This window comes from Typopeltis vanoorti, chromosome 14 (genome assembly GCF_054136105.1).
Source record: "Typopeltis vanoorti isolate ZY-2024b chromosome 14, IOZ_Tvanoo_1.0, whole genome shotgun sequence".
In the NCBI taxonomy this organism is placed as follows: domain Eukaryota; kingdom Metazoa; phylum Arthropoda; class Arachnida; order Uropygi; family Thelyphonidae; genus Typopeltis; species Typopeltis vanoorti.
In genome coordinates this window covers 17,970,041-17,992,173 of record NC_143562.1, presented here as the reverse complement: position 1 = coordinate 17,992,173, position 22,133 = coordinate 17,970,041, and the positions used below count along the sequence as shown (strand labels likewise).

The 22,133-nt window shown below is 34.9% G+C and overlaps 1 protein-coding gene across 3 annotated transcripts in view; it reads right to left on the bottom strand.

Moving 5' to 3' along the window:
- Positions 1-22,133, bottom strand: part of Papss (3'-phosphoadenosine 5'-phosphosulfate synthase) — a 152,524-nt gene that overhangs the window by 63,807 nt on the left and 66,584 nt on the right. For all 3 annotated transcript variants that reach the window (XM_090404477.1, XM_090404478.1, XM_090404479.1), the window contains exons 3-4: positions 11,376-11,611; positions 1,328-1,466 (exon numbers count right to left, since the gene is read on the bottom strand). In XM_090404477.1, the coding sequence (XP_090260603.1) occupies positions 1,328-1,466; positions 11,376-11,611 (375 nt within the window). The remainder of the gene's footprint in view (positions 1-1,327; positions 1,467-11,375; positions 11,612-22,133) is intronic.

Below are 22,133 nucleotides of genomic sequence, written 5' to 3'. Positions count from 1 at the left end.
TTTTTCTTGATCATATAGAGGGGCGAATGCTGGTCTTAAAATTCAGGCTTGCTCTTGTTATCATTCAGGGAGTGAGAGGTGTGATTGAAGCCTGATTAGCAGAATAATGAATTACTTGACCATTTAAAACTATATATTTAGAAATTTATGTACATTTAATCATACAAATACATACAAATTTATTTTACAAACGATATTCTATCTTTTTCAATTTAGCTGACCTACTTGAATACAAATTCTACCCTACGGTTCTTCTTTACGAACTGGTCAATAACATCATCATAAAAAGTTGGTTGTAACTTAATTTTCCCAAGCAACACGCACACTTGTAAAGGCTGGCTGAAGCTCACTGGCTAGAGCTACTTTGACTGCATATGGCTTGTGTTTAAGCAACAGAGTGAGATGACGTGAAGGGAGCAGAAATGGCTATGCGCACACATGAAATCATAGTGCTGCAGCAAGGACCTGGAAGCTCCCACAACCGAGCAAGCCAAGGTAGCTTTGACTACACGAGCAAGCATCGGCTTTCAATGCACAACGCAAAGCTCAATTATTGCCATGCAAACTTAAGACGTCTTCTGTCTACAAAAATAAAAGCCTAAATGGAATGCTTATAAATGCATGCATTTATTAACAAATAAACATTACTTCTTTCTCAAGTAATGAGCTTGCACAGCAAGCATGGAGAATTTGCCCTGATCATATAATACCTGACTATATCATCCTATATTTATTACATAGTAGGATCTCACCATTTTATTCTTTATCTCAGTAATACTAATCATGTTCACGTGGAGCTTTTCTAGTTCTTCTGTTAGTTCTTTCTAATGATAGCTACTGGAACAAACTCATCAGCATAGGTGACTTTTTGTTGTTCACCCTGATTCCCTAACAGATGACTCCTAACAGCATGACATTTCATTGTATTCTATCATCATGTTTCTTCCTAATTTAAGCCAATACAGAAGACAATTTGATCAGCTACATCCAAAGTTCCCTTCATCCAGGTCTTCCAACCCCAAAAGTCACTGTAGCTGGGGACATGCTTTGAAGACAATGATTTGTGATGTTAATCATGATAGCAATTTCATATTTAATTTTTTTCTATAGATACACCTTCAATGAATAATAAGTATTAGAATCATTTAAGGAGGAGGGGGGGTAACCTTACTACCTAATACAATTTGATTTGTGATTAGGTCTATTCAAGTGAAAATAAATATTTATTTTTATGAACAATAAATAATAAAAAGAATGTTCAAATGCACTGTTTCAGTAAAGATTAGCAAAGAAATCATGTATTTAATTTACAGATCATTCCACTAACCTTTGATCTCTCCTGCTCTTGCCTTTTTATAAAGCCCCTTAACATCTCTCTTTTCACAAATTTCTAAAGGTGTGTCAATGAAGACCTCAAAAAATGGAAGGCCAGCTTCCTCATGAATTGCACGAGCCTGAGCTCTGTCCTAAAGAATCAAAATTATTTATTCTATTTTTTCATTCACAAATTTTAAAAATTTGACTGCCCAGGAGTTTCAGCTAACAAAAATTTATTTTCTTAACATTTAAAATAAATTAATAAAATTAAGCTAATTTATACACATGCATTACAGCAGTTTGCTACATTTTTTTTTTTCCCCAGTCTGCACATTGCAGAAATCTGCCATATACATGCCAGGTAGTTGTGAAATGTTAAGAAATAGGTTTGCATTTTTATTTCATCATCATCATCAAATTCCTGACATGTACCCTCAAGGGGTGTACAGGATATGATAGTCTACATGAAAAATTTACATCATTACTAACTTCCTATCTACAATTTTCCTCCAAATCAGTCTGTTACCTGTCAAGACTCCAACATTATCAGATCTTATATTTCTATCATCTAAGGCACTTTGTACCGTATCAATCCACCTATATCTTGGTCTTCCTCTGGATCGTTTTCCTGCCAACCTGGCAGAGAACACTTGTTTTGCTAATCTTTCTTCGCCCATTCTGTTTAAGTGACCATACAACCTGAGATCTGCTAATGCATTCCTGGATGATGATGTCAAGTTCTTTCCTAATAGCCTCGTTTTTAATATGATATTGCCATTGATGCCATCTGTTCACACCTCTAATCTTTCTCAGGACCTTCATATCTGCGGTCTCTAGTCTTTGTTCAAGTGTTTTACTTCTGACCCAGCTCTCAGATCCATAAGTTAAAACTGGTTTGAACACTGTCTTGTATACAACTAATTTAGTGTTCCGACAAATTTCTCTCTTATTCCGCATGAATTTATTCAATTGACTTCTACCATACCAGCTTTGTTGATTCTGTTGTCTATTTCCATATTTAATTTACCATCTTCACTAAAAATCGTGCCTAAGTAGCTCAAATGTTTTACTTGTTCCACAGGTTCCCCGTTCACAACACAGTTGACATTTTCAATGATTCTGCCTATATTCATTGTCTTTGTCTTTTTAATGCTGATCTTCATACCATATCTATTACAACAGTTATTCAATTTAGTCATTCATTTACTCATGCAAACTTGTAGCGGATTTATTTAGAAGTATAACATCATCCACATAAAGCAAAGAGCTGACATTAACCTCAAATTCTGATATCATGTTTAATACCACTTTCCTTCATAATGTGATCCACATAGATAATGAATAACAGAGGGGATAATGTATATTCTTGTCTCACACCAGATTTACCATTAAACTATCTTCCTGTACTTCCTTCAATTCTAACTGCTGACTTGCAACTCAAATAAAGACTAAGTATTGCTTGATATAATGCCATTCACACCATATAACTGTAGCGTATTGAATAGCTTCTCTCTCCTGGCACCTTGTTATATACCTTTTCCAAATTGACAAAACTTAAATACAGATCTTTGTTATATTCCCATGCTTTCTCAACTATTTGTCGTAAAGTGAAGATCTGATCCTGACAGCCTCTATTTGGCCTGAATCCAGCTTGTTCTTCATCCAGCTTTTCTTCCACAATTCTTCTCAACCGTTTCTCAAGTATACTTGCATAGATCTTGCCAGGAACACTCGGTAGGGAAATACCTCTGTAATTCTCACATTCAGTTTTATTTCCCTTTTTATATATGGGTACTATGAGAGCTCTACTCCAATCATCAGGAATTCGTCCCTCTGTCCAGGCTTTCTGAACTATGCAGTGCAGCCACTGTAAGACTCTTATACCACCATACTTCAGCATTTCTGGTTGAATATCATCTACTCCTGCTGCCCTTCCACATTTCAAGCCTTTGATGGCTTTTTCTACTTCAAGTATGGATATGTATTCCTGACTGCATGTCTGGTCAGTGTTTTTTACCACTGTGCTGTCATCACTGCTTGTTTAATTTAGCAGTTTTTCAAAGTAATTACTCCATACTTCGAGGATATCTTTTTCTCCCATTTTCATGTCACCTTTATCATCTCTAACTCCTTTTACAGCACTCTTTCCTCCATTGACAGGAACTTTTGATATGCTTTCTTCTTTTCCTTCACTGCCTCTTTAACTTCCTGTGTCCACCATGGAGTTCTGATTTTTCTATCCTTACACACAACATCATCACATGCCGCTCTGGCTGAATCAGTGTTTTCTTCAGGGCTTGTCACTGAATCTCCAAGGTTTACTTCCTGTTCTCAAATTCTTTCATTTTTTCTTAAATCATGTTTGTGTATTTTAGTCTACAGTTCACATCTGAGAGCTCCTCAACTGTTATTCACTTTAAAACTTTCTTACACGTTATTCTTTTCAATATGAAATTCCATTTTATCCTGCTCAAGACTAAATAGTGATCACTTCCAATTTCAAATCCTCTGTACACTCTGGTGTCCTGCACCAGGGAGAAAACATCATTAAATAACATAGTCAATGAGACTTTTCTTATTCCTTCCCTTCTTATTCTTATTCCTATGTTGGAACATGGTGTCAGTAATAACCAGTTCATGTCCTGAGCAGAAATCCAACAGATATTTGCCATTATTATTAGCTTTGCTCTTTTCTCCAAATTTTCCCAAAATATTTTTGTATATCTCACAATCATTTCCTACTCTGCTATTTAGATCCCCAACAAGGACCAACTTTTCCTTTTTCATTGTGTCGGTTGCTTTTTCTAAAGCCTCAAAAAATTCCTCCACTTCTACCTTAGTAGAACCTTCTGTGGGACCATAGGCACAAATAAGTCTCATTGTCCAGTTCCCCATTCTCATATTTGCCCACATTACTCTACTTGAGACTGACTGCCATTCAAGAAGATTAGCCTCATATTTTGTGTTGAATACTATGGCTACTCCTCTTTTTCCTTGATTGTCATTGCCTGAATATAACATTTTGTATTTATTGCTCAGAAAGATCTCACCAGTTTTTGCCTTTTTTGTTTCAGTCACCTCTATTATGTCGATCTGGTACTTATCTAATTCCTCAGCTAGCTCCATTTCTTTGCCATTCAGGCTTCTTATGTTGATAATACCGATCTTTAACTCTGGTGATGTTGAGTTGGGGTGTGTTTTCAGATCTGTTCCAGTAGCTGACTTTTCGCTGTTCGCCCTGGATCCCTGGCGAAAACAACGGGGGCCTTGTTTAACCGGGCGACGCCCCAGCCGGCATGAAATTTTGTCATGTGGTACCATCATTTTTTATTTTGGTTTAACCAATAAGAATACAATTTGGTCGGCTAAATCCAAAATTGCCAGCCCATCCTCGTTTGTTCAGTATCCACTTAGATACTCAACAGGGTGCACCACAAGAAGGTGAGGATTGGACATCAGGTCAGAAGCCCTAGGCAGTTCTCCGCATTCCTTTAAAGGCTATGTAGAAGTCTCCTCTCAGTTATGTAGCTTTGACCCTTAAGCACCCCTGATAATCGAATACTTTATTTATTAAACACTTATAAGAGTATATTGTTGTTTTTCTTATTGTGTAGAAAATATACGCTTAAAAAACATAGGGTAATCAAACTATCATCCTCCGGTCGTAATCTAATCTTATTGCAGTAATGACTTGCATTTGAAAAGGATCTCTGTTTCAATACTTGTGGGATGAATTGTAATTAACGCATCAAAAGGTTTACTGAACAATTCTAATCTGGAAATTACAGCTGGTGATAGTGAAACTGAAGTTCATGATGGTATTGAATTTGTAGTCTCCGTAGCTCAGTTGATACAGACCCTTTGGTCGAAAAGACTGGGTTCGATTCCATCAGTGACTTGAGGAACCTTTATATGGTCTCTTTTGATGAAATGTGAATTAGCCAATCTCATACGGAGGTAGGGTTTTTTTTCACCCAGAAACTCTAGTTTTTCGTCCCCCAGAACAGGCAAACTGGCCCTGTGAGCACATGCATCTACAAACCACCTTATCCTCAAGTTATGGTTGTGGTTGAGATGTCCAAGTATAGCTGGAAGGTCGTGGGCATTTAAATACCTGTTAGGACCACTGATGATGATGATACTGAATTTGTAATCATTATCATCATCATCATCAGTTACTGTTTAGTCCTTTTGTACATCTTTATCCTCAGTATGTATACATTTGAGTAATTCGAGAATTGCATTTGTTATAGCAGTTTTATTGCTGTTATTAAAAATTCCATAACTATCATCAACATTTAATTTTTTAGAATTATATAAATACTGTAAAAGATCAGAATAAATGGTACATCTTTCTTTCATTCATAAGATTACATCCTCTTTTAGAGCATTATTTTTGAAAGAGTGTTTTGTATACTTAATTTTGTCCAGCATGAATTCTAATGTTATGTCACTAACTAACATAAGATTTATGTTTTCTTTGCATAACGTTTCTACATCTACTTTTATGGGCTGCATAGCCGATACTATTTGTGGGAGTAATTCAAGTTTCACTTTCTTCAAAACTAATATTTGAATGTATATCAATAAGGATCTTTCTCACAGAATTTTTTATTTCAGAATTATTTATTTTATTCCTATGATTTCTCAACGATTTGTCACAAAGCAAAAATCTGATCCTGAGAATCCCTCTTTGGCCTGAACCTAGCTTGTTTTTTCTCCAAATGTCTCGTAGCCACTATTCAAGGTATACCTGCATAAATCTTATCTGAAATACTTGGTAGGGAAATTCCTCTAATTCTTATATTCAAGTTTTATTTCCCTTTTTCATAGATGGAAACTATATGAAATAATATTGCAAATACCTGGAATTCATTCAACCTTCTGAATTAGGTAGTGTAGGCATTATAAAATTTTATACTTCCATATTTTAACATTTCTAGTGAAATGTCAACTATGACTGACTTTCAACATCTCAGGCCTCTCTACTTCGACAACTACACTCCTTACTGCATTCCTCTTCAATATTTCCCAGAGCATTTCTTTTGCAGCTTATCTCATTTAATAACCTTTCAAATTAATTACTTTAAACATCCAGAATATTTTCAATTTTTATGTCCCCTTTATCATCTCCAATTTCTTTTATAGTACTCTTTCCTCCGTTTCAGAGCTTTTTTTTTTTTTGGACTACCTACAAAACATTTTTGTTGCCTTCAGAATATTTATCTTTTATATTCATTCCATCACTCTCCCCTAGAGAGCGCGTCCCCTGGGTGGCGGATAGGGGAGCCCACCATGTGTGTATGTGCGCGCGTGCGTGCGTATGCGTATATGGTGGGGTGGTCCGAATATACTGAATAAGGACTCATGGACCAACAGGGCCATAAGGGGCAATCATCTTGATTGTAAGGGAAGCGGCACTCACCATGGACCCCGTGGGCTGGATCTATCCTCTCCTTCTTCTACTTTGAGGAAGATCCACTTACTTTAATCTTTCCTAAAAGGCCTTATCAGCCAACTCTTCTTACTTTATGACCCTTATGCTATTAGAGTACTCAAGGACCATGGGGTCTTTTCATTTCTGGCCTTACAACTATGCCCTCTCTATAAACCTGACTATATTTCTTCTATAATCTACTCTTTCTCCTTCATTATAATCTATTCCTCCTATGGCTTTAAATTCGGAAGAAGGCTAGTTCAGAAGCCTTAAGGTCCTACCACTGAACTATTCCATCGTCAGGCTAGTCCCCTGACATGGAGAACATAATCCTACTTGTAAGCTGACAGAAAAAGATAATCGGATTGAATCTATGGGAAACGACCCTGGAATGGAAAAGGGAAAACGAAAATGGAAACGACAAAATATAATACACATAGCAAACTGGAATGTAAGAGGAATAACATATAAAGAAATAGAATTAGACCAATTACTAAATGAAAGAAATTTTAAAATAGCAGTAATCACTGAAACAAAAAAGAAATTTAAAGGAACTATGAGAACTGAAAATTTTAATGTGATATATACAGTGGAGTCGACAGAGACCAAAGAGCACAAGCAGGAGTCATGATTTGGATACATAACTCCCTTTCAAAACAGTTAAAACATTATAAATTATGGAATGAAAGAATAACAGAAGCTAGAATAAAAATAGATACAGGCTATTTAACAATAATTGGTTTATATGCCCCAGAAGAAGGAAGAGAACAGGATAATATTGATTTTTATAATCAGCTACAAAACATATAAAATAAAATAAATAAAAATGACTACATAATTTTAGCAGGAGACTTAAATGCAAGAATTGGAAACACGAAAACTAATAATAATATAGGAATACATGGAGAACACACTCTAAACAGAAATGGTAAAAAATTGATTGACTTTGTAGTTTATAATAACCTAAAAATAATGAATTCCTTCTATAAACATAAAGACATACATAAATATACTTGGGCAGCAAGAGGATGGAAATCAATATTAGATTACTTCATATTAAATGAAAAGACATCAAAATTTTCACTAGATGTTAGAGTTCACAGAGGATATGAAATAAGCAGTGACTACTTCCTTGTTAAAATAAAATTAAGATTACCACCTAAATGGCTACAAGTAACAAGAACAGAAAGAAAAATTGAAACATTTGTTTATAAAACTAGACTATTGAATGACACAAATGTACAATGGCTATATGAACAAAGAATTAACCAATATCTAGATAAAATAAAACAAAATGAAGAAATAGAATGACTTAATATAAAAACGATACTAAATGCAGCAGCAAATGAAAGCTTAGGAAAGACCAAAAAATTCAATAAAAGAAAAAAAACTGAAGATCTGGGATGATACAATCAAAGAAATAATTAAAAAGAAAAAAGAAGCCTATCACAAATGGTTAAGCAGTAAAAGATTAGAAGATGAAATAGAATATAAAAGAATAAGAGCCATAGCTAAAAGAGAAGTCAGAAAAAGACAGAGAATCATGGAATAAATTTGTTTCTAATTTAGAACATGATTTATATAAAATAAGACCCAATGTATATAAGATTTTGAAACACCTAAATGCAGATACTAAAGAAAACATAAAATTAAACACTGAATTAAAATTAGAAGAATTTCTAAATTACTACACAGAACTGTAGACAGACAAATATTTTAAAAAAGACAACTGGCAAACAATTAACGAAAATGAAAAGGAAATAACTGAAGAAGAATTAGAAATCAGCCTGAAAGAAACAAGAAACGGAAAATTACCTGGAGAAGATAAGCTAGGTTCAGAACTATATAAATACGCAGGAACAAGATTCAAAAAAAGACTCTTACTATTTTTAAATAAAATTTACTCAACTGGTATCCCCCCAATAGAATGGAAAAAAGCAATTGTGATTCCTATCTTTAAGAAAGGTAATAGAGATGACCCTAAAAACTATAGAGGTATCAGTACACTAAATTCCTGTTACAAAATATATAGCAGAATCTTAAATAACAAACTAATGAAATATTCCGAAAACTTTATTCTAGAGGTACAGAATGGATTTAGAAAAGGACGATCATGTATAGACCCAGCCTTTTGCCTAAAATTAATAGTAGAGAAAAGAAGAGAATATAATTTGGAAACACATATTGCATTTATTGACTTTGAAAAAGAAGCATTTGACAAAGTTAAAAGAAACATATTATTTAACATATTAAAAGAAAGACAAATACCAAATAATATCCTGAAAGCTATCACAAGTATATTTGAAAATAATCAAATACAAATAAGATTAAATCACGAGCTATCATATACAAGAGAGATAAACCAAGGGGTCCGACAGGGATGTCCCCTCTCAGCAACTCTTTTTAATATCTACTTAAATGAAATAATAATAAAATGGAGTAAAAATTTACACCAAGGAATTAAACTTTCACCTACAGTTAACTTAAACACTCTCATCTTTGCAGACGATCAAATAATAATTACAAATTCTGAAGATAACTTGCAGAAAGCTATTTTAAATCTAAATGAAATATCCAAAGATTATGGTAAGATAATATCAACAGAAAAATCAAAAACTATGGCCTTTAAAGGACAAGATCCAGCAAAAACTAAAATAGTAATAGATAACAAGATCTTAGAACAGGTGAATTCATTTAACTACCTAGGATGTATGATCACATATGAAAATGAAAAAGATATAAACGTAAAAATTGCAAAATATTTAAAAATAACAGGTGTAATTAACTCTATATTTAAACCAAACCTAGTTCAAAAACAAACCAGACTAAAAGTATACAATACATTAGCCCTACCAGTCTTAATGTATGGAAGCGAAATCTGGACAATAAAACAAAAAGACAAACAAAGATTAACAACAGCAGAAATGAAGCTTATGAGAAAAACTGCAAAGTATACCCTATCTGATCACAAAAGAAACGAAGATATTATGAAAGAATTAAACCAAGAACCGGTAATAGAAAAAATTAAAAAATATAAACATAAATGGATGGAACAGGTTCAAAGAATGAAAACAGAAAGATTACCAAAACAAGCCTTAAAGTACAAGCCATTAGGAAAAAGAAAACCAGGACGTCCTCTTAAACGATTCAACGATGACTTCTAAGGCCGGAACAGGCCATGCTAGGCCTAAATCCTTGAAACGTATGATGATGATGACTTGTTTAACTAAGAACTTAACAATCCTACATTTTCCTCTGTCTTCTCTAAGGGCATCTACTGACTTACTTCCTAGGAGTTTTTAATATGTTTTCTTTTTTTCAAGGACTTCTACTTTAATTTAAAAGTTGCTCATTTATTATTCTTTTTAAAACTTTGTTGCATACATATTTCTTTTCAATATTATACTGATTTTTATCTTGCTTAAAACTAAGTGATAATCACTTCATATTATTTCAAACATTTGCTGTATCCTGAATCAGCATGAAGAGAGTACCATCAACAATAACACGGTCAATGAGACTTAGTTATTGTCTTTTCTGCATGTGAATCTGTGCACATTTTTATGTTGAAACATGTTAGTGATGACTGTATAAAACTAATAATAATGGTATTTACCATTATTATTAATTTGCACTTTTCTACAAATTTTCCCCAAACATTTTTATATGCTTGAAATTCATTTCCTAATCTGCTGTTTAGATCTCCAACAAGATCAGTTCATTTTTTCTTTTATTTTTTATGTCAACTACCTTCTCTAATGAAATGCGAGTCTATGAGTCTATGAGATAATGAAAATTTTCAAGTCTAATGACTTGAAAATTTTCTTTTTCCACGTCTTTCTTAGTAGAACCTTCTGTGGGACCATAGACATAAAAAATAAGTTTCATTGTTCATTTCCCCAATTATGTATGTGTAACTACTCGCAATTAACTATCAAGAAGTTTATCTTTGTTTGGTATTGAATGCTATCACCATTCCTTCCATTTTCTGATCACTACTGTTCAAATATGGCATCCTATATTTATTATTTAGCATAATCTCATCTGTTTTAGTCTTCATCTCAATAACACCAGTCATGTCCACTTCTGTCAGTTTGATTTTTCACTTAATTCTTTATGTTGACGGTGCTTATCTTCAATTCTACTTTTGAGTTTGTTTCATTAGCTAGCTCAGTTTTCAATGATTATCTTGTTTCCCCTGAAAAGAAAGCAGTAGCCTTATTTAACTGAGCAATACCCCACCCAGCATGCCCTTTTCATCACGTTATACCATCATGTTTATTTGTTTCTGGTTTAAGCCAATACAAAATACAATTTGGATGACTAAGTTCTAAACTGCCAGCCCACCTTCCTTTGTTCAGCATCCATTGGATATCTACTAATGGAGTGAATCGCATGAAACAGTGGATTGGACATTAAGTCAGAAGTCCTAGTCAGTTCTGTGTATTCCTTACAGGGGCTATGTGGAAGTCTTCTCCCAGTAATGTAGCTCTAACTCTTACTTGACACAGTTGTATATATGTATGATTAAGTCACACTAATCCAATGTGAGTGCATATTATTTTGTGTAAATGAACTTAAAGCCAATGAACAAATGCAAAAAAATAAACAAAAAGCAAACCTTGGCAAATGGACTGATAAAACTAGTGAGTGCTACAACACCACTGTCTGCAAATAACTTGGACACTTCAGCAACCCTACGAATGTTCTCTTCTCGATCTTCAGAACTGAATCCTAAGTTTTTGTTTAGTCCCTGCCTGATGTTATCTCCATCCAGCCCATATGCAGGAACACCAAAGGAACACAAGTAGTCTTCAACTCCAAAGGAAACGGTTGTTTTTCCAGCTCCAGATAAGCCTAATTATTTTTTAAAAAAATAATAAAACTGATTATGGAAGCAGCATGCCAAAATTATAAATAACAAGTATTTATAAACTTTTTTTCCCCCTGCACAAAAGGTCCAGAAAATATATACCAAAAATTACCAGTGTTCAAGTATATGTGATGAATGTAATGATGCAGCATGAACATAGTTGTACCACCAGAGAAGTAAAAATAGCTCTAAGCATCTGTGGGAAGATTTCATCATTAAGCATTATTTCTGCTTGTGTTCAATAACTTTAGGTGGTGGACCAGGCATATTAGTGAAAAGTTCCAAGAAAAGACCAGTTTTGTTAAAATGCAAACATAGTTACAAAGGAAACAGGATCTCCCCACACATACTAAAATTTTATTACATAGGGAAAGTCACTGGCATCTACTCATATCTGTTCAAGCATTCCTTGAACAGATATTCTCACTGTGCAATGCATCTTTTGCTAGAGTACTTTCAATATTGACTGCAGATTAGTCACCAAAAGTGATTATCAGACACAAATACATTTGTGCTTACACTTTCACCAATGTTTACAAAAAAAAAGGAAGCTTTCTATTCAATGTCTAGTTTCTGAATGAATATCTTGGTTTCTGATGATCAGATGAGAACAGTTCATCTTTTTTCAAAAACAAGGTCTGGTGTACAATTCCAAACTATGGCTTCCCATTTTGATGAACATAAGCAAAGTAAGTGTTATAATGATTCAGCAACAATACACACAGAAAATTACTTGCTATTTGTTCAAAATTTGAAGTTATTTTATTGGGTTTGAAATTTACCATTTAATGTGTAGTTCATACATGAGATTGCTACAGCCTATGATGTTTGGGAAACATTGCAACTATTTTCCATGGCACCTTATAACAGACTATCCATACAAAATAAATTACACTTGACAAGAAATCACATTTTTGTTTTAATACTTTAATCAAGCATAAGCAAACAAAGTTTACGTTGAAGTATTTTCATTACGGTACTTATTATTATTACGGGTGACTCCAAGGAGTCCTTAGACTCATCGAGGGAGGCCCTAAACATCATGTCCATCACAACTATTTGACATTCACACAGTCTCTATCATACTTTGCTTTGAACTCATTCACTGTCATAGCACCCATAACAGACTATGGCAGCTTATTACACTCATTCACCACTCTAAAAGTAAAAAACCCAGCTCTAACACCCTTACTAACCACACTCTTGCCCAGCTTCCATGGATGTCCCCTAGTCCTCCCACCATCAGTCCAGTTCACAAAAATATCCTCTGAATTAATCCTATAGAAACCCTTCAGCAATTTGAATGTCTCAATCATATCTCCCCTTTTCTGCCTATCAACCAATTTCTGCAACCCACAAATCTTCAACCTGTTTTCATAAGGTTCATTCCATTGACCTGCTATCATTTTGATCACTCGCCTCTGGATCCTCTCAACCACTTCCCCATCAAGAAGAAACCTAGGTGACCAGATCTGGGCACAGTAATCAAGATGGGGTCTTATCAAGGCTCGATATAGAGGAACAATAACTTGCTTATCTCTGCTCGTCAAAGTATTCTTCAGCATCCAAGTGATTTGATGAGCTGATTTAGCTACTTTGGCGATGTGTCCCCTAAACTTCAACTCCCTATCCACCAACACCCCCAAGTCCCTGGCTTCATCAATCTCCTGGAGTACAGTTCACCAATGTGATATACTGCTGCTAATCTTTTCACCCCAAAATGCATAACCTTACATTTTGCCACATTAAATTGACATCCATTCTCCTTAGCCCATACCTCCAATCTATCCAAATCATCCTGCAAACTTCTGACATCTTCTGCATTCACTATTGCCCTACCCAACTTAGCATCATCAGTGAACAAATGAACAATTCCTCTCAGACCCTTCCCTATATCGTTAATGAACAAATTAAACAGCAGTGGTTCAAGAACAGAACCCTGCGGCACACCACCAGTCACAGGCCGTCTTTTGGACTCTATTCCTGAGTAAACTACTCTCTGGTATCTCTCCATCAACCACCCTCCTATCCATCTCACCAACCCTATATCCATTCCCATATGTTAGCCAGGTCCAGCAGTACCACTGTAAATCCATCACCTTATCCAATTCAGTCGTCACTGTGTTATAAAACCTGAGCAAGTTACTGAGGCATGATCTACCCTTCACAAAACCATGCTGTCCCCCCCCCATACAGTATCTCATTTTCATCAATCCATTCGTGTATTTTACCCTTCACTACTTTCTCCAAGACTTTGACAACGACTCCTGATATGCTGATCGGTCGGTAATTTGCAACAGTAGTCTTGGATCCTCCTTTATGCAGTGGAACTATTTTCCCCTCTTTCCACCTTTTTGGGACTAAACCAGACCCGAGACTCAGATTAAACATTAAGGTCAAGGGCACTGACAATTCTTTAGCTGCTTCACGTAAGACTCGTGCTGATATACCATTCAATCCCACAGATATATTCACATTAATGTTCTGTAATAGACTATTCGCCTCCACTTCATTCACCACAATTCCCATATAAACTAATGGTTCCTTCATTCCTTCCACATCACCACCTGAATGATATACTCTTGCAAAGTGCTCACTCAGTAATTCCACTATATCGACTGATTCAGTGACCTCCCTACAATCAGCGTTCCTTAAAATCATTCTGTCGTGTACAGTTTTTCTTTTACTAGCAGCATATTGAAGGAACTGTTTGGGATTCTCTTTAGCTTGCATGGTTAATTTCCTTTCATAATCCATTTTTGCCTTTCTCACCACACTCGTTACCCTTCTGGCCTGCGCTTTATACCGTTCACTTGCACTTTATGCAGGCCACTTTTCTCCTTAAATTCCTTCCACAGTTGTTTCTTTTTTTGCAACTCAAGTTTAATGGTGTTATTCATCCATTTAACCCCTATTTGATTTACTATTCGGACTCTAGGTATACAGTCCGCCATAACCTCCTGCAAATGCTCCTTGACCACTTCCCATGCCCTATCAACAATCAGCCCTTGCAGTTTTACATGCCATGGCACTGAACCAAGCAATCTCCTAAGCTTGTCATATTTGCCAGATACTTATATACAAAGGCTGTTGACTTCACATCAATTGCCTCGATACCCCATAATGCACAGCACAATTTGACATGTATATTGTCATGCATTCATTAACAAGACATTGACCATTACCAAATCTCATCAATGGGAGCTAGATCTAGAAGATACTGAAGTTAATAACTCAATGAAGAAATCATATTTTCTCTATACAAGTAACAGAATGGTTGTATACAACTATCTCATTCCAAAATACTACAGATCAAAGATAGTTGTAGAAAGTTTTTCCACTTCATTACCAAGTAAATTATACTAGATAAATTATTTCTATTTGTTCATCGTAAACAAATGACTTCTGGATTGATTTAATCTCAGAAACTTCCTGGATCTAGATTTTACTGATATAGCCCCAAGTTGAAACCCGTGTAGGTAATGAACCCCCCCCCCATGATGCACAACAATAAACACATTTGAAAGGAAGCATACTATGCATTATGAAAGAATGAGATAAATGATGTGAAGTCAGTCTATATAGAAGTAGCCTGGTCACAGAGTTACTTCATGCATAAACTATGTTTGCGTATGCTTGAATAAAGGATTAAAATAAGAACATAATTTTTGTCTGGTGTAATTTACTTTGCAACCAAGTGGATTTTCATCTGAATTTGCCAGACATTATACCACCCAATACTTATTTGTATAATGAAATGCTAGCTATACAGGAACACATGTATAGCTAGCCAGTGTCTAATAACACAGTTCAACAACTAAAAGCTATGCCAGCTTGGTTGGCCAAGTGGTTAGCGTATCTACTCTCGAGCCAAGAAGCTGCTGGTTCGAATCCCACCAGGGGCATGGATGTTTGTGACTGTCCTAACTCTTTGTGGAAAGGCCATCTATGACCCTACCACTTCCAGCAGAAAGCTTCACTCCCAAAACCCAATGAAGTATTGGAGTGACCATATGTCATCAAAATAACGTCACATGTGAATAATTAGCTAACTAACAACTAAAAAGCTATGGCTGCATATGTTCCAGTCAATATGATGCACTTCCATCTAGAGAATGTTTAACAATCTCCATCACTAATATGTCTTGAGAATAATCATACATCCTTTAAACAAGTGTAATGAGTTATTGCATATTTAATAACATGCAACCTCCATCTTTAATAACAACACCATCCTATAGTACATATTATTTAAATTGACTTACTTTTTTCTTGGTCATAGATGAATGGCTACATAATTATATGGTAGTACTGTGTGCAAGTGAGATAGTGGAAAATGAGATAGAAGTTTTTGAACCAGCTAGATGTTATATTCATTGAGGAAGAAAATTTGAAGAAGGTTGTTTGTTTCAAGGAAGAGAAGTATAAGGGATAAAAGAGGAAGAAACTGCTCTGGTGAATTTGAAGATAAACCTTGTATAATTTGACTGAATAACACAGAAATACTGACACCAAAGATGTAAGACAAAAATCTTGGCATATGTTCAAATAGAACAGATGAAGATAATTCAGAATTTTGATGCTACCAAAACACAATCCCACCTTATTTCCCAGAATGAGACTATGCCTCTCTCTCACTTTTGATAACAATCCACTCAGTGTTATAAATACTAAATCCCTCCCCAACCTTAAAATATTGCTTTCACATCTAGTATGATCCCCAAAAATCCTCTCTCAGGATGCTACACTGTATTCAGAAGAGAGGTATTCACTTAATACACGATCATTCTCCCACCGATTCCTTCCAATCCCAGATGCTCAGTTTCTGCATTATGCTTTTTCTATATTCCATAGACACTGCTCTACAGAACTGCCATCATTAGTACTCCCTTTCCTTTTAATCAAGTATAAACATGGGCAGCTGCTAGTCAACATTCAGCTCAGACTTGTTGAACCAAATTCCTTCATTCGTTTGGAACAGTCTTTTCCATACCATTTACCCTAATGCATATAATCTCCAACTTTTCAAGAAACACAAGGGCTGATTATAAAACTATAGGAAAAAAGAGGACAGGAAAAGGAAAAATGCCCAGGGACATGTGTGCATCAGTAGAAAAGTTTGCTTAATTCATGAAACATAATTCATTGTTCATGAATTATGCTGTATTCTTATATATCGTACCATTAACCAAGAACATAATGAAAGAAAATTACAACAGTCATGTTTGTTGCAATTTCCTTTCATGGTTTTTAGTTACCTTTGAGCCTTATCCAGTTTCGTTCATATTTACAACTGCAACACTTCTTTCAGCTAGACAGAATTTGTGCAACCAGAATGCACAGGTAGAATGTACAGCAATATCACTCAGCAAATATAGAATAAAAAAGTCTCCATTAACTAGAATAGTCATAACAGACAACTCGGTAAGCTATTTATGTAAATGATAAAAAGTGAGAATAATAAGAGCCACCTTCTTCCAAATCTTATGTAAACTGCATAGCTATCCAAAATTGATTTAACTGCTAACAACTGCTCTGTTCTTAGGGGTGAATTTAAGTAGTTCTACCATTTTGTCTGAAGTATTAAGAAACAACAAGGCAATATATATAAAAAAGGCATCTAATTCTTTGTTGGAATGGAGACAAGAAGTTTTCAGATTAGTTTGAAGACTGATTAAAGATATTTTGAAGTGTCTTTGATGTAATGATATGGTGAATTTGTTGTCCAGGCTCACCGTAGCCACTGAAAAAAAAATCCTGCATAGTTGGGAATTCTTGTTGAAAAAAAGTTAGGAGAACATATGGAAATTGCTCTATGGATGTTTCCCCCCCCCCCTTTTTTTTTTTTTTTAATGGAAAACCCATCCATGAGAGAGGTTGGTTAACCTATAGTATGCTACTACTGTGAATAGGCAATAAGGAACTTCAGGCCTGATTTGAAAACCTGTGGACTGTATTCTTTGAGAAACACGTGGCAGAAGATCTCAAGAGTAGCAGTGGAAGAGATAAACAAAGAGGTAAAGAAATTTGTTCTGTGGGTTTGGAGTTGAACTGTGAGAAAGGGTTGATTAGCTGCAGCACACATTTGTACAGATTTGCAAGGGGATAAGGGAATTATTGATGCCAATTCTGATGAACAGCAACCATAGAAGTATTTATAGAAGATGCAGGCTGTAGAAACTAAACACCTATGTGATTATTCTTGGTTATTCTAAAATTTCTGCAAAGAGCAATTCCTTATGAGAATCCTTTCAAATATATCAGCTTTTGTTAGCTGACTTTCTTTCAATAAATGTGAAATTATAAAAGTTATATATATTTTTTTTTTCTGTAATGTTTTTATTTATCCTTTACCTAATCCAGAAACCTTGACCTAGACACCAAACACAGAACTTTTCAAGCCTTTAATAAGCAGCACTGTGGTCTGACACCAAGCAGCAAATCCATCTCCCACCTATCGACAATCACAAACATCCATGTCAATAACAGGATTTGAATCCACAGCCTGTTGGTTGGAGAGCAGACATGCTAAACATTCAGCCAATCAGCTAAACAGTTTTCAAGTTTGCTTTATCAGTGATTTTTTTTTAATGGAATTTACTTTACTTTATCTACTTTCTTAAAATACTATGTTAAGCCTTTTAAGCTCTTTATATATCAGGACCTTACAATCCTGGACTGCTATCTCCATGCAAAATGCCAATGTCAGCAATCTCTATACTGAACTAACTCACTATCACACTTCTGAAAATTCCCACCCAAGGCACTATATAAATCAATGCCATTCTAAAGGAAATTCACTATAGCAAACCATCCACCTATAACAAATTATTGCTTTAATACTTCACTACTAGTTATATTATGATGGGCTATAAATGTTATATTTGAAGTTGTAATGTTCATCAAATTAAGAAATTCTATAAATTAGGAGGGTTGTGTTATAATTGCTATACATGTTAAAAAACACCTTTATATATAATCATTAGTACCTTGTTGACTTTGCCCGGCAACATTATCCAATACTCGTTATGGAATTAGATTCATCAGCAAAGCATGAACTTTCAAATATTTCTGGAGTTACTTACTCTCAGATTTCAGGTTTTGGGATTTTTTTTGTCAGCTGCATGCTTAATACTACCACCATGAACAAAGAGCTTTCTAGTTTGCTCACTTACTGTACAGTACAAGAGGATGAAATTCATCAGTCAGTCAATCAATCACTTTAACAACACATTTACAGAGTGATCTCTCAATTATCCCAATCTTCAAATGAATGAACCTCCAATTAAATTACTCTTGAATGGATCAGTGTGTCAACTGATTTCTGGTATAACACCCATGTAATGGTACCTTCAGTTATCCGACCCTTTAATTATCCAGCATACTGTTTTTCCACTGAGGTTGAATGAGGGATTATTACGTGTGTGTGTGTGTGGAAAGAAAATCAAAGAATGGAAACTGTTATGCTGTTTTGTTACATATTCTTTTGCTATACTGTTATAGCAGGTGGCAAAAAATTGGATTTAACTGTTCAAATAACATAACTGGCCAGAGAATTTTCTATGGAGTCTCACACTCTCTCTTCTATTTGTAAACTGTTATGCTGTTTTGGCATACTATTTTGCTATACTGTTATAGCAGGTGGCAAAAATTTGGATTTAACTGTTCAAATAACATAAATGGTCAGAGAATTTTCTAGGGAGTCTCACACTCTCTTCTATTTGTTTATAAAATATTTTATAACAAGCATTTGCAGTAGATGAAGTCTTAATTCAATTGCGCTCTGAAGAAATTCATTTTAATAGCATAATGGTTTCTTTTAACAACATAATGGTAAAGAAAGAGCAGTGTTCTTTATTATTATTACATGATACCTCCAAGGATTTAATATGCAAGGGCACTCAACATCACACAAACTACCATTTATACTACTTTAAGATTTTATTTATTTATTATTTTTTTTATGCAGATCTCTCCGTTTCCTGCCTAAGATTTACATAAAAATAATCCAAAACCATGTGTGAACAGGAGAATTTTTTTTTCCTGAGCTACTTCAGGCTTCTAAATATGTACAGCAGTGGTCTTACTGAGAAACAAATATCACCTACCACATAATGACTCTTGAAATTCATGCCACTAAGGGATCCACAGCTTGTTTGGTTGAAGAGTAAGTATAATATACACTCAGCTACCTTGCTTGTAAAAAGACTGCAGACTTTCTTATTAAAGAATATGTAGTTTTGAGGTCTTGTTGAGGGACCTTTTTCTCATGTAGCTTAGGCTGTCTTTATATCATATGAGAGAGAAACTGGTAATGCAAATTTCAGTCTGGTTGTTTGGGACTGTAATGTCGTTACCAGCAGGATGTGATGGAATTTCCAAGAACTCTCATTTTGTTATAATCAGACATTTATGTAAATGTAGCCTTTTCCCTTTGTTAACTTTTGTAAGAACTATATTTCTTCTGCAATTAAAGATTTTGAAAATTTTATTATGACACACAGAAATAGTCATCTTTGGCATGTTAGGTTCAATGAATGGTCACAGTAAGAAACTTGGATCCATATAAACTTATCATAACAAGGTGGTTCATTATAAATTCTAAAAAACATATCTTAAAATATGGACAATATTTGGTCACAAATAGTTACAGGATAGTAAGCAAAAGTTATGTTAAAGTACTACTAAGTACCTCTAAGACTTCTAACTTCAGATGCAGACTATCTGCAAGACCATCTCAGTCTGTCACTGAGATGGTCATAAAAAAGACCCTACGAGATAGACATTCACAACTAATCCATGACTGATTCATCACCAAGATAACTGCAGGACTATTTACCACTAACTCAAAATAAGAGATAATCCTACAGATGACCTCAGAGGTCTTTCATATCCATAACTCAATTACTCACTATTACAGTAATTTTTCAATTACTCACTATTACAGTTTTTTTTTTTTTACTCATTTGAGAAATCTTTATGAAATAAACTTAGTTCTAATTTTTGTTACACAAAGGTGTTTCTGAAAAGAACAGGACAACTAATTTTCAGGATTACATCAAATTAATCAGTCATTCATAATAAACCTTCAAATGTGTGCAAAAGTTGTAAAAAGATTTTTCACTTTGTTAGAAATTAAACTTGCCAATAAATTATATTCTTGTTTAATCCTTTATCCAAGTATAAGCAAATAAAGTTTGCACGTGAAGTATCTTCACCACTAGGCTACTTGTACATGGAGGCTAATGACTTCACATTAATTGCCTAAAGTATCCCATAATGCAAAGCACACACATCCTTTCGGATGTGTATAATGCCATGTATTACACATGTCTGAAACATAAAAGTAGCCTTCTAGTAGATATGAGTAACCAACATATAAGCTTAACTATTATTTTTCAAGATATAACAACATATACTAAAATATTAATTATAAAAACTTTAATTAATATTTTGGCAACATTAAATTGCCATCATCAGGGATCACAAAAAAATAGTGATATGTACATGTAGGCACTAAAGCTAGATAAATGAGGCTGAAGAAAGGCAACCAAAGTCAGACCAAGAGTCCTAAATGGTGCCACTTAGTGGGCTAAATTGAGTGGGTCTTGGCTGCTGGGCTGAAGATCTGAGGATTAGTGCTTCCCAAATTTGAGGCAGTCTCATGCACCCAAATTTTTTGAGGTTTGAAAAGTTTTCAGGGCTGAGAAAGATTCAAGGAACAGCCTTTCATATTTTGTATTCGCTGTGGTGTAATAGAGCTGCCTTCTTCTGGTATATCCTGTGGTGGGTGTCCAAAGCATAGTCAGCAAGTCCTGACTGGCTGTATTAGTAAAACCGGGTGTAGTCCTTGTGTTCAGAAATTCTGATGTTGACTGTCTTGCCTGTTTGGTCAAAGTAGGACAGTTTGCAACTTCAAGAGACCTGGCAGGCCTAGGGAATGTGGCTGGTGTTTGGTAGGCTGACCATATGTCCGGAACAGGACAGTCCCGGTGTCCCAGCTGATTTGTGAATTTCCCAGGAAAACATAATATTACACATTGTTACTATTGCTATTTTACATTATCATGTGTGGGAGGGAAGTAAAAACAGAAAAACAAAAATATAAAAATAACAATGCTGCACTAAACTCTAGAATATGTTAATCGATCTGCATCAAGGCTACTTCGATTGTGGCTAGACCACTACTAACTATGAAACAATGTGCACACAGAATCTATACAGGTGTGGAAATCACATGTCCATGATATAGTGTCGTGCGTGTTTACAACACTGTTCGTCCATTCTAGTAGTGATTCAAGTGCTATTCACAATGTGAACTTGATGTGTGCCGAGAGTGTTTTGCTTTAGTTTATGTTATAATTCTGCTTTGTTCCCATCCCTGTCATGCCTAAAAGGAATTGTAAGTTCACCATACAAAAGGAATTTCCTTTTCTTACGAGATATTGTGATGAAGTTGATTGGGTGTGATGTGAAATGACAAAATGTAATTTTGTCACAATTACA